This window comes from Alligator sinensis, unplaced genomic scaffold (assembly GCF_000455745.1).
Source record: "Alligator sinensis unplaced genomic scaffold, ASM45574v1 scaffold924_1, whole genome shotgun sequence".
Lineage (NCBI taxonomy): Eukaryota > Metazoa > Chordata > Crocodylia > Alligatoridae > Alligator > Alligator sinensis.
The window spans coordinates 829,044-843,100 of NW_005842370.1; the positions used below are offsets into that span (position 1 = coordinate 829,044).

The 14,057-nt window shown below is 40.6% G+C and overlaps 1 protein-coding gene across 5 annotated transcripts in view; it reads right to left on the reverse strand.

Moving 5' to 3' along the window:
- ALCAM (activated leukocyte cell adhesion molecule) overlaps positions 1 to 14,057 on the reverse strand; it is a 176,197-nt gene that overhangs the window by 16,166 nt on the left and 145,974 nt on the right. For all 5 annotated transcript variants that reach the window (XM_025210743.1, XM_025210740.1, XM_025210741.1 and 2 more), the window contains exons 9-14: positions 8,620 to 8,732; positions 6,815 to 6,950; positions 6,597 to 6,730; positions 3,894 to 4,026; positions 2,902 to 2,940; positions 42 to 159 (exon numbers count right to left, since the gene is read on the reverse strand). In XM_025210743.1, the coding sequence (XP_025066528.1) occupies positions 42 to 159; positions 2,902 to 2,940; positions 3,894 to 4,026; positions 6,597 to 6,730; positions 6,815 to 6,950; positions 8,620 to 8,732 (673 nt within the window). The remainder of the gene's footprint in view (positions 1 to 41; positions 160 to 2,901; positions 2,941 to 3,893; positions 4,027 to 6,596; positions 6,731 to 6,814; positions 6,951 to 8,619; positions 8,733 to 14,057) is intronic.

A 14,057-nucleotide genomic window follows, 5' to 3' on the forward strand; every position in this document is an offset into this window, starting at 1 on the left:
TAAGTGCACATTTTCTTTATTTTTCCACTGTAAATTCTTACTTTGATTTCTTCATATAAAGCCAGTAGACAATGCCAGCAATCAGAGCAACTAGCAGGAGACCAACAACGATTCCCACTATTAGCTTTGCCTGGTCATTAACCTTTTCTGTATTGTCATCTAAAAACAAAGAAGAAAAGCTCATGAAGTCATTCTACAATCATAGCTGGCAGTAAATGTCAGGTGTAAAAATAACCCCAAACAAGACTTAATCAAACAGCCAAAACTATGTAAAATGCATAAACAAGTAAATAGGCAAGCTTTAATACTGTTAAAGGACAAAGTTTCAACAGTCTAATTTTTAGATATTCATAGCCACAGCTATTTTAACTTAAGTCCAGCTGCGAAGGGTTGTGGAAATTATTCAATTACATTAACAATTATTATAAAATAATAATGATGTTACAGGCAGGGGAGAAGAGGAGGAGTTGTGCTTTATGTAAAAGAGCTATATGATTACTTAGAGCTCTGGTATGAAGCTGGAGATAGGCCTGTTGAAAATCTCTGAGTTAAGGTTAGAGGGGAGAGCAACAAGGGTGGTGTCATGGTGGGTGTCTGCTATAGATCACCAGACCAGGAGGAGGAGGTGGATGCGGCTCTCTCAAACAGCTAGCAGAAATTTTTGTATCACTGGCCCTAGTTGGGGTCAACTTTCTGGTGCACATGTTGGAGAAGCCAACTAGGGGCCATGCTCTTCTTGTTCTGCTGCTCACAACAGGGAAGAATTAGTGGGGGATGTAAAATTTGGGCAGCAGTGACCATGACATGATTGAATTCAGAATCTGAGGAAAGGAAGAAAGGAGAAGCAGAGTAAGGACCCTGGACTTGAGGCAAGCAGACTTCAACTCACTCAGGGAGGCCAGTCTGAGGGGGAAAGGAGTCCTGGAGAGCTGTATGCACTTTAAAGAAACCCTACTGAGGGCACAAGAAAGAACCATCCTGATGTGCAGAAAGATTAGAAAGTATAGCAGAAGACCAGCTTTGCTTAGCAGGGAACTCTTCAGTGAGTTAAAACACAAAAAGGATGGTTACAAGAAGTGGAAACTTAGACAAATGATTAGGGAGGAGTATAAGAGCATTGCTTGGGCATGCAGGGATGAAATCAGGAAGGCCAAAGCGCAACTGAAGTTGCAGCTAGCAAGGTATGCAAAGGGTAACGAGAAGGGTTTCTACGAGTATGTTAACAACAAGAGGACGATCAGGGGAAGTGTGGGTCCCTTACTGAATGGGAGAGGCAACCTAGTGACAAATAATGCAGAAAAGGGTGAAATACCCAATGCCTTTTATACCTCAGTCTTCACAAGCAAGGTCAGCTCCCAGACTATGGCACGTGGCAGCACCATTTGGGGAGGAGGTGAGCAGCCAGTGGTGAAAGAACATGTTGGGGATAACTTAGAAAAGCTGGATGTGTACAAGTCCATGTGGCTGGACATGACGCACCTGAGGGTACTGAGGGAGTTGGCAGATGTGATTGCAGAGCTGCTGACCATTATCTTTATCAGCAGCTCTGCAAAAGTAAAGGTGATCAGAAGAGGTCCCAGATGTTTAGAACAGGGCAAATATAGTGCCCATCTTTAAGAAGAGGATGGAGGAGGACCTGGGGAACTAAAGACCAGTCGGCCTTACCTCGGGCCCTGGAAAAATCATGCATCAGGTACCCAATGAATCTGTTTCTAAGTACTTGGAGGAGGAGGTGATTAGGAACAGCATAGATTCACCAAGGGCAAGTCATGCCCGACCAACCTGATTGCCTCTATGATGAGATGACTGACTCTGTAGAAGCAGGGAGAGCAGTGAACAATGATATACCTTGACTTTATCAAGTCTTTTGATATGGTCTCCCACAACATTCTTGCAAGCAAGTTAAAGAGGTATGGGTTGGATGAACGGACTGCCTGGTGGATAGAAAACTGGCTGGACCATTGGGCTCAGAGCGTAGTAGTCAATGGCTCGATATCTAGTTGGCAGCTAGTCTCAAGTGGAGTGCCCCAGGGGTCATTTTTGTTCAATATCTCCATCAACAACCTGGAAGTTAGGATGGAATGAACCTTTGGCAAGTTTCCAGATGACACCAAGTTTGGGGGAGTAGTAGATATGCTGGAGGGTAGGGCTAGTATTCAGAAACCTCAACAAATTGGAGGATTGGACTGAAAGAAATCTCATGAAGTTCAGGAAGAAATGCAAAGTTCTTTGCTTAGGATGAAACTATCCCATGCACTGGTACAGGCTGGGGAGTGGCTTGGCTACACAGCAGTTCTGTAGAAAAGGACCTGGGGGTTACAGTGAACATGAGCCAACAGTACACCCTGGTTGCAAAGGCGGCTAAGGGCATACTGGGCTGCATTAGTTAGGGGTGTTACCAGAAGATCGAGGGAAGTGATTATTCCCTCTGTTCAGTATTGATGAGACCACTTCTGGGAATATTATGTCCAGTTTTGGGCCTCTCACTACAGACAGGGTGTGGGACAAGTTGGAACAATTTCAGTGGAGGGCAACAATGCTCAGGGGCAGGGAACATGAGAAAAGAGAAAGAGAGGTAGACTGTTCTCAGTGGTGGCAGATTACAGAACAAGGAGCAACGGTCTCAAGTTGCAGCAAGAGAAGTTGAGGTTAGATATTAGAAAAAACTCTCACACAGGAGAGTAAAGCACAGGAACAGATTACCCAGAGAGGTTGCAGAGTCTCCATTCTTGGAGGCTTTTATGACCTGGCTAGATAAAGTCTTGGCTGAGATGATATAGTTGGATGGTCTTGTTTTGGAGTAAGGGGTTGGACTACGTCTAACCCTAATTTTCTATGTTTTCAAAAAGCTTTAGCTGATACAGTTAAGAAAGTGGGATATGCAGTGCTGTACATACATACCATTTCTATCCTCTGCCTCATCGGTTTCTGGAAAAGTTACTGAAATGAAAAATTGTAATATAGTTAAAAACAAAAACCCATTGAGAACTAAAAAGTCACCTTCACCCTCATAATGTGCTGTGATATTTATTTCAATACAACAGTCTATTTTACAGCCAGGACAAATGTTCATACAGCATTAGCAACACAACATAATAATTAATCTTACTTTCAGGCAGCAAAATTTATTTTATAGTTTTCAGGCATCATACTAAAGAGTTTGGAAAGACAGAAAGAAATGCTTTTAACTAAGCATTATATTGCCCCACCAAAAAACATCAGCACTCTGCCTTTTTATTACTGTAAACAATACTGGATTAGATGCTAGCACCCATGTGTGGATTCTGTTCTGAAACTAAGTCACACAGCCATTAATGGCATACCACAAAATTGGCAGCTAAGAAAAGATATCATTTTAGTAATGAGATCTAAAAAATAAATAAATAAAATACTTTACACATAATGTATGTACAGGAGCAAAGAATGACATCATGTAGCCACTAAGCAAATATATTTTGAAATACAGCAGCAAAAATCTCCTGAATCCATGATTCTAGAGGGGATTCATCTATAAGCATATGAGGGGAATTTACTCTGTATATTCATTAGATTCCTTGGCCTTTCTGCTAAGACATTAAACAATGGAGTGAGTTAGAGCCACTGTGAGCCTTTTTTTTTTTTTTTTTTTTTTTAATACAGACACTGCCCCACTGAATTGTACTAAGACTTAAGTCACTTCACATCCTCTAGAAACTGAACCGCCATCTGCTAGTAACTCATTCAATTCACTACCTCCTAGGTTGGATTTAAAACTGGTATGTCTTCTGCACTAAAAATAAAGTCTCTCACTAACACTACTGCTACACAATCTACATCTTGTACTACATAGTGGATGTTTAATTTAAAGAATGGTATTTAAAACGTCAAGGAAACAGCATCTTGATAGTACTTACTAGCAGACACATTCATAGAGGTCACAGTTCTTTCTAACTGGTTTTCTGCAACGCAGGTTACTGTAACATTCTCTTCAGGAGCAATTTCAATTTTACTGGAAAATTTTCCATTAACATATTTGGTCTCCTCTGTCTGGAAAGGAAAGAAGAAAAATTAATTCCAAAAATGATTCCATACAATATAAAGTACATCTATCATGAGCCAGTACTGAAATTGTTCGTAAGAAATACTCTGGCAATAAATATTTTTAAGATATTCTATTTATAGTTTGGAGAAATGAGCTACTTCAAATCACAAAGAAAAACTGTTCAGTAGTATATCTGTAATTCAAATAGGATAAGATTTTATTAGCTGCTTATGCAAATATTAAACATGAAAAACACTTTGCTCCATCCAAAATTATACACACTGGGTACATCTACATATGTGCTTATCTGCACAGTAGACTAATTTGCTACAGAATAAAGTGTCATAGTCTACGTCTGTGACACTATTAGACTGCAGCAAACTAATTTTCACCAGTGTAAGATAGTACTGTTGGGTACTATTTTAAGGCAACAAAAATAACCACGCCTAAATGCATGTGTACACATTGACTGGGTGTGTTAATTGCACCCTGTTACACCCAGCCAGCTGGGGTCCAGACCCCCAGCTCCTACAAGCCCCTCTGCTACCTTCTGGAGCCCAGGGCTGACCCCTGGGACTCCCTGCCAAACCAGGGCTGCTCTGCCCTGGTGCAAACTGCTGCAGTCTGAGATGCACATGAAGATGCTGCACCTGGGAGCAGCTGACTCCTTAACGGCACATGTAGGTGCACCCACTATACACTAAATAAGCCCTTCCCTAGTGATAATAGATGTTTGCATTGGGCAATTCAGTTTTTTGTTGTTTCAGTACATATTTTTAAGAAGTAGTTCCCTCAGTATATCAGTGATTGTCCAGACTTGTTTTAAACATCATAAAGCAGTGCTTCTCAAATTTATTTTGGGTCATGCAGCCCTTATAAACTTATCATGCTGCTTGCTGTACCTGTGTACTTATACATTTTGGATAAAAATTGTGTCACTATGATCACACTAACTTCTCCAGCAACCTGAAATATAATCTGAAGAGTTTGTTTTTTTTTCTTGTTCCTCCCTTTGAATATCCTCTTTCCTCTCTCTTTGCTTTTCCTATCCCTTCTACTTGCATATGCTCTGAAGTCTGCTACATACGACAGTTTGAGAAATGCTGTCTTAAAGTACGGCAGACTGTTTCACTTGTTAGGTTATGCTATAGTCAAATACATCACTATTAGAAAGCTCCACCTCATTCAACTGTAATTTTTTATTGCCTTTTTCTCTTACTTCCCATTAAACCTCCTTCAGCCATACTGGGCACATCTACACATTTATTCATGCATCTTAGATACTGCACATTTAGTTTAGCACTTCCTTAATAAAGTACTAACTAAATGTGCAGCACCTAGAGTTACTACGCAGTAGCACTAGTGCATGGTTATTTAATGATGCTTACTGCACATTAGCCTATTAAGACTACACAGTAGGCTATTAGTACAGTTTTTGCCATGAGATGCTACTATTCAGTGTTATTAGGCTAATGCGCATTAAGTGTCCCGTGTAAACATACCCACTGCCTTTCTTCAGTGTTTACAATTTTCATATTCTTATCTTGTCTACGGTTATGTCTCCCTTTAAGCTTCATGTGGTCAAATTATACTACTTCAGTTATTTTAGTTTTATTACAAAAATCACAGCTCCAATTAAAATGTTTATATAGCCATCACCTGAATTTACTACTGTTTATTATCATCTTTCAGTTAATGCTGTGCCCAAAATTGTTTTCAGTAATTTAGGGAGCATGTGGAGCTTTCTATCTTGAAAGTTGCAAGCTCTGTCCATGTATATAGCCAGCACAGGCTCTTTAATTTCAGTAAGGCTCCAAGGATAGAACAGAATGTAATATTTGGCCAGAACAGATTAACAAAGTCTACTGGAGGGTGAATTCTGAAAAATGCAATGCAGAAGACAACCATTACTTCTGCCCTCCATGGTTTTTGTGTATGTATATGATTCATTTTGTCCAGTATTCGACTACAAGCTCATTGGTAGCACTATATTTAAGCCTGGTTTAGTTTCAAAGAATCTTTTCTCCAGTTAATTTGTGGAATGTTTTTCCTAGGCTGAGCACTCTTGTCACATGTTTAGCAAGACATCAAAGGTTTAAGAAATACAGCAAGATGGGAATTTGTAGTTCTTAAGACCATATACATTCTTGCTTTAATCACTCCTGTTTGAGCTATGGAATCTCCTTTGGATGACTGTCTTGCATCAAATGAAGAAGTGAGGAAGTGCTATTACATACCCTTGAAAACATCAAGTGAGGAAGAAGTACTACATTCCCTAGATAAACTAATTCTATTGGTTAATTACCTTCACTTAAAATTTATATATAGTTCCTAGTCTGAAGTTGCCTAACTTCTGCTTCCAGCCATTCGATCTTCCTTTGTTTGTTAATTCAGGAGTCTTCTCCTACTATGAATTTTGTACCCTTTTAGGTGTTTAGTTACTTCACCTCTTAACTGTCTTGTGTATAAACTAATTAAATTGGGCTGCTTTGATATCAATCTGCATGCTTTCTAGACTTCAAATCACATTGCTTGTGCATCTCTGTATGCCTTAGTTAATAAGAAAGATACTTGCTTGATTTATCACAGTTCCAGTACTGGCGATTGTCCATTGTACGGCAGGTTTGGGGAAACCCTCCACATGGCAGATGATGGTTTTAGATGCTTTATTTAGAGACGTTTTCTTTGTCATTTTGACTTGAGGTTTTCCTAAAAGAACAATATTGTATTAACCATACCAATAACATAATTCTGAAGAGAACAATCCACAATCATAATCATCCACTCCATTACCTTCTACAGTAAGGAGGAGTGTTTTTCTTTTCTTTAACCCTTCAACCTCCTGTAATGTAGTTTCACAGATGTAGTTTCCAGCGTCTTGATACTGTAGACTTGAAAATGATGGAGTTGTCTGCATTCTAGTATTGTCCTAAGAAAAGAAAGAGGTTAGTCCACATGAATTCCAAATTAGGCCCCCATCCAATAAAATACAAGAGTGTAGCATGCTTAACACAGAAAATCTACTTATCTTGTGAGTGACAAAACAAGTAGTAGTTTTTCACTTTAATTATACATGTTTTGCTAGGTTAGGGCCTCCAGATGAATTGCCCCCTAAAAATAAATTAAATTCCTGCCTTTGTTGGGCAGCATGGGTTCACCTAAACGTGAAATTAAGGTAAACTCCAGAGCAGTTTGTGCTGGAGTCAACTGTTCCTGGGTGCAGCATCTAGAAATGCACCCAAAACAGCAGCAATTTGAGCCAGAGTGGAACAAACCCCCTGGTTGCCGTCCACATGTACATTCTGGTGCAGTAAAGAACTCTACCATAGAAGAGTACTGTCCTATGGCAGAGTTCATTAGTATGCTGCATATATAAATTGTGATGCTTTACTGTGGAGCTAATTAGATGCACCCTGTTACTAGTAACAGCTGTAAGAAGTCTGAGAAAAAAATCTATTTTTCCATTTGTTTCTCTGTTCTCACTGATCCCAATACTGGCCATCCCTCCAACCTGCAAGTCTTATACTTCTGGGATTTCACACACCATGGAGGCAACAGAAGTGTTATTACATTTACCTATACCAGTGGTTCTCAACATTTTCAGACTCAAGGCACTCCTCCATAGGCACCTCTCCATAATTTCTGTAAACTGAGTAGCACCCAATTTCAAAAACTCTTGTTTATACCTCTGTGAAGAGGGGCTGTGCAATGGGGGTGGGGGATTGGCCATACAGGGACAAGCCTGAGTCAGTGCTTTCCTGCTTCTCTCTTCATACATCACTTACCTCTGCGCAGCACCCTTTATAAATGATCTAGCACCACCCCAGGGTGCTACAGCACCCTGATCAAGAATAAATGACCTATGCTATCTGCCTCTGCCATTGCAATAAATTTTAATTCAGAACTAGAGAGCCACGGATGGTCTGGTGTCTACAGTCTATTTTTTCCTTAACCTCTCAAATGAGACAGCCAACAAAGATGACAGGTATGGCAGCCATTTTGAGTAATGGACAACTGTCTACTGAAAACTAGATTTGACCTGTCAACACTCTGAAACTTGAGCTACTGAACAGCCATTAGATGGTTGTTGTACTTTTTTCTTTCTACTGAGCTATGCTGGTTTTAAACATACGGCAAGAACTGTCTCCAATACCAATCAGACACTTAATCACCATGCCCCAATAGTCCAACACACTGTCCTTTTAGCACTTTAATGGTACACAACAAAAAACATGAAGATCTTTAAATTTTTCAGAAGTGATTCAAATGGATGCCTGTATGAGTGATGCCCAACCTGAACAGATTCTTAAAGAAACCCGATTTTAAGAGGCCTGGTATACTTTAAGGCAAATTGTTCAAAGGTATCAAGGCAGGATATGCAAAAAATCACTAGTCTTGCAACAGTATCTAAAAGACTGCATACAGTATGAAGGCTCTGGTGTTATACCATTTGCCATCTTTTGTTTTAGCAATGCTTGAAATTAATTTAAAAAAAAGTAAAAAGAAAACTGTTGACTTTTCTTTCTAAAATGCGGAAGGAGTCTGAAAAATAATCTAATGAAATAAGTGAGGTTTCAGCAAGAATTATTATTACTAACCTTTATCCAAAGCACCGTTGCATTTCTACTGGAAGAAATAGTACATGATACTGGCAGAGCCTCTCCTACTTGCTTAGTAACTTCTCCACTAGGAATAAGCTGCAGATCTAAATCTGTGATAAAAAAGATCATTATCAAAAGACATCTCTGAAGACTGTCCCCATTAAAGTGTTTTCAGGGAAGAAAAAAAGACAAAGAAAACTAGGCTAACGGTACTTTTGAAACTTAGAATTTATTTTCTTAAAAAAGAATCTACATTGATTGAGACACAAAACAGAAAAAACTATTTGAAAGACTATCCAAAAAAACCCTGACTTGTCCAGTACAATATAAGCTAACAAAAAAAGTGAAAAGATGACATACCAATAGATCATCTGAAAAAAAGGTGTTTTACCAGGTTGAGATGCAGGAAGAAGCTAGTGCAGGTGTAACAGGGGGCCTCTTTGGGGTCCTGCCCACCTGTTTCTGGGCTAACCACCCACCTTATCACCCACCATGACTTGTTGTTAATTATTTAATAGTTGTTAATCAAGAAAGAGGCTGCCCATTTCTGGCCCCGATGCCAGGGGGCACTATCTGTGGCTCCATTCCTCCCCTACACCGCAGCCCAAGCCTTGCTGATGGCATCTAGATGTTTTCATTATCACCGGCCCCCACTCTGGGCCCCAGAATCCTTCTAATTGACGCCCGCCTGGATTCCTCTCCTCAGGCGGTCTCATCCACCTTCATCCTGGGCAGCATAGCTCCCTGAACCACTTCCCCTTCGGGGGTGGTCCGCCCCCCGGGACCTTGGTCTACTAGCCCTGGCCCACCTCCAGGCCAGTCGGGACCCCAGGCCCTCAGCTCTTGGGCATCCCTCGCAGTGGGTCCCCGGCCCTTTGACCCTTCCAGTCCTGGCCCCAGCATGGGCCAGTCAGGGGGAGCTCAGACAGGCCAGAGTCTACGGCCTTTTCTCTCTCTCTGGAGGTCCACCCTCCAGGCCCTCCAAACAAGAGGCTAGGGGTTAAGGTGCCCCGACCCACCTTTCACCGGCATGGTAACTGGCCTGGCATTTCCTGGGGGCTCCCGCGCCACTGAGAGCCCCACCAGGCCACCCACTGCTGGCACGGTGCAGTTTTAGGTCATGCTCAGGACCAGGAGCCTCCTGTCCATCCCCTACAGCTCCTCCCTTACCTCCAGATGATACCAGCAGCCCTCCAGCCAGGCGGTGTTGTTGCCTGGCCTCCCAGCAGCAGAACTCCAGTGCCACCGCAGGTATAGAAAACTAGTTAGGAAGAGAATGGGTAGAGAAAGGTTTCAGCACCTGATTATAGATTAAAGTTTGGAGGGCAGAAGTTCAGAGACCAGAACTTGGTGGATAGTCTTATCTCGGAGGATTTCCACCTCCCATTTAGAAGAAAGCTTGTGGACTAAAAGATTAGTCCGGGTAGAGTCAGAAAGGCACTCTGTTCCATCCCCATTCCCCAAGTTCTTCCTCATTTAAAAAGCATTCCTTATTCATCTACCGCTGTGCAGGTGTCCTTTGCATCATTTCCTTTTCTTCTTTCTTATTGTATTATACGTCCCAAAATGTGAAATATTCCAAATTCCAGACCCCACCTGCTATTATGTGCTTTTTGCACATTCAGTTGTGTATCAAGAGAATGACAGTGCTACCCAATTAAACTTCTTCTTTCATCCCCATCCCCTATCACCTTCCATATGTAATCTTAGAGATCACTAAGATACCTAGTCACCCTAAATGCATGTGGGGAAATGACAAGTGGTTGAAACAGATGTAAGGGACTAATGCACTATTATTTCATTACAATTTTTCCAGTGGCGCTATTAAAATATCCCACTCATATAACCAGCAGCTGGAAGGAACCTCCTCCTATTACCATCATTCCCTAGAAAAAAAGAAAAAGAAAACCCTGGAAGGAAATGGTACAGGGAAAAGTAATATTTAAGATATGGGTTTTGAAAATATAGGTTTTGCTCAGGTCATACCCCTATATTACCACTGTGCTCTTTGTGAGGGAGGTGGTTAACAAGGGAAGATTTTTGCCCAAATCTTTATGTAACCTCAATTTCTCATAAATATTTGCTTTCTTCTGTATTAAAGATTTTCAAGTGCTACTGCCACCTTCAGGCAGCTAACTGAATTTCAATCTACTTGACACATTTCATTATCTTCCCATCATTACAGATCACCAAGAAATCTTAGTAAATATAGAAGATGCTCCGTGTCACCTGCCTGTTGTTTTCCTTCCCAATTGCAAATCCTCAGTGCATTGATATTACAACAGCAGTCATCTTAAAAATACCTGAGATAACACAGGTGACAAAGTAGACAGGAATTCTTTAGCCTTTATTTTCTAGAACTAAAGGGCTTAGAATTGTTTAAGCCCACCAAATCATAACTCATTTAGCCCCTCGCAAGCAATTATGGCCAATTCCCTCAACCCAAAAGTATGAACCTGACTTGACTGCCTGCTTCACAAGGAACAGTATTTTGGTAAAAGGCAGCACAGCATCAAAGGAAGGACAAGGCCCATCTTACAAGAGAACAAATACTACTAACCTTTGTCAGTATCTCTAGGCCTTATTTCTCCTATCAGTGGTGAGCAGAATTCTATCTTTACCAATGGAAGAGAGTTGCCTGGTAAGTGTGTTCCCCTCTTCAAAAAAAGCATGTCCTCCGAACCCAAAACAGCAACATTCAGTAAGGGATTTTGAAAGCAAGATGAGTCCCACAAAAGCGAGATGAGTCAGCCAAGGAACTATCATTTCTTTTCTTTTTTCTTTTTTTTCATTTTAGTGAGAGACGGCTAGCTCATTGTACTTGTTTCCTTTTTTCTCTGATGTTCTCAAAGTATGTAATAAAGTGGGAGAAAGGCTAAGAATTTTTCTCTCAGCGTGATTTTCCTTCAACTTCTACTCAAACCTTTATTTCTTTAAAGCAGGATAACACCTCAGACTTAAGAGATCACAGAAGATCATCCAGGAGGGAATCCTGTCATAGGCATCAGAAGACGCAAGAGCTTCTTAAATTCTTGGCCTTCATTTTAAAGACTGACACACTGCCCAGAGCAATCTTACAATCCAGACCTCCTCCAGGGTAATATGCAAGGTCCCCTCCCTTTTTGGTGTTGAAATGCAGCTCCCTCCCCTCCTCACACAGTGCTGTGGTTCACACCAACTTATGAAAAGATTTATAGTGAATGAAATTTATTTCTGAATGGTGCATCTCTGAGGATTTTTTGTAGACTGACTTCTGAAGCAAGTATAAAATTAAGCTTCCATTCAGCAGAAAGATTTCTGGTGGCAAGTCCTATCAGGCAATACTATTTGTCTTTATATACATGATAGAATCATATAGCTTTGTGGTACGTGAAACAAAGTTCCCACACACTTCTCTCTGTTAGCAGAAAAGTACTGAAAAAGTCTGAATACAGAATCCCTTAAAACCTGCCTTTCTTCCTACTTGTAAGAGGAAAAAATAATTTGGGACTACTTGGCTAGTCATTTACTTAGCCTCTGAAAACTTCCTTCATTAAATTTGTCATTATGCATAATCTCCTCGGTAGGTGCCATGTTTAGTATATGCCAATTTTTAATTTAGTCTAATTGGAAGTCTTCAATTAACTTCAGAGCTGGCTTTCCATACAGATCAGGAAGGGGATTACATCTGATACATTACTTTGTAGTTAGTGAAAATGTGACAGCAATATGAATAACGTGAGAAATCGTAAAGAGAGTGTTTCCTACATGGTATTTTCTAATCCAGAAAGAGGTGACAGATTGGATGCAACTGTGCTGTAATCAGGCAGTTTGGTATTTTGAATATATTCAGGTCAGACAGGAACACTACTGGGAATGAAAGGTAGGTTTCCTGTATCATCTATGCGATAAATTCCCTTAGATTTTCATTAATCACAGATTTTGCCTCTGTTGGTTTCCTAAATTAGTTAGTTTGCTGGGACAAATTCAGTTAGTAGAGCTTTTTGACTTTTAAAGTTCCATTTCCCTGTATTGTGCAATCCTGAGCAGAAGGGGAAAGGAACCTCTGCATGTAAAATGGATTGTGAAGAAGCACAGAACTCGAGAGCAGGAGTTTAGGGACCCTTTCCAAGTGGGAACAACGCCTCTTGGACCTCCAAAGAACCAGTTATGAAGTGTGCCATGTGCTCTCTATACTCAGTCAGCTTTGCTGACCAGTTTCTAGGGACCATAGTGCCATAAACCCTCCTTTTCCTTTGGGAAGGCAAGCAGCACGGTTAGTCAATTTCATTCGGTCTCTTTACAGGGAAAGGGCACTGGGGAGAAGAAGGCTCCTCTTCTCCTCCCTATTTTCATTTCTTAGCATATTCACTGTATGGGAGGTTAACATACCGCTAAGTTTGATGGCTACAATAATGTTATTGTGAAAACAAAACCAGAGATGAATAAAATAATTCTCTTGTTTTACTAAAATGAAAAGCTTCCCCAGTCTGGGGACTTTCCCAGTCCTATATTCCTAACTTATAAAGACACATTGGGGATTGAGGTAGAGAGAGAGTAGATCCTGGAACAAACAGATTAAGAGCAAAACGTGACTAGGACCTAATGCTTATGTATGCAAGAGTTATGAATGACCTAAATATCTGAACTTCTGCTGAGAAAAATGCAGTCTCTAGATAAGATCATAAGACAGTAGGGCTGGAAGGGATCTCACAAGGTCATCTAGTCCAGCTCCCTGCTTAAGGCAGGAGCATTCCCAACTAAACCATCCCAGCCAAATGTCTGTCTAACCTGCTCTTGAACACTTCCAAGGATGGAGATTCCACAGCTTCTCTAGATAGTCTGTCCAATGCTTGATCATCCTTATAGTCAGAAAGTTCCTCCTAATCCCCAACCTAAATTCCCTGTGCTGCAGCATGAGAACCCTGTTTCAACTCCTCTTCCCTACGGCCACAGAAAAAGGCCCAACTCCAGCCTTTCTATAATCACCATCTATAAAATGGTGCGTTGCAACTCAGAAACCTATAAGGTTTGCTCCTTTGTTTTAAAGCTGTGATCCTAAGAATGATGCAAATGAGACCTAAGTAACAGGTAAACTGAATTACAATTCTGTTCCTAATTTTTAATTTCAAACATACTGAGACAAACAGTTCTGTTGTCACAATAATTGAATCACAATAAATCTACTACTGTAAAGGAAATCCAAGTCTCTCCAATCCATTAGACTTCTTTGGGACTACACATGAAACGAGAGTTAAAAGTAAACAGCTGAGACGCTTTCAAATCCAAATCTCTTATTACATTTTTTACTGCATTAAAGGTATGACTATACTCCTCAAATACCCTAGGCTGAGACGTACTGAATGATGGTCACTCCTTCCCAAATCAAAGGGAATGTCATTGTTCAGGACCAGCAGGAAGAAAAGGCAAAAAACAAAAGTCAAGTGGAAACTTCA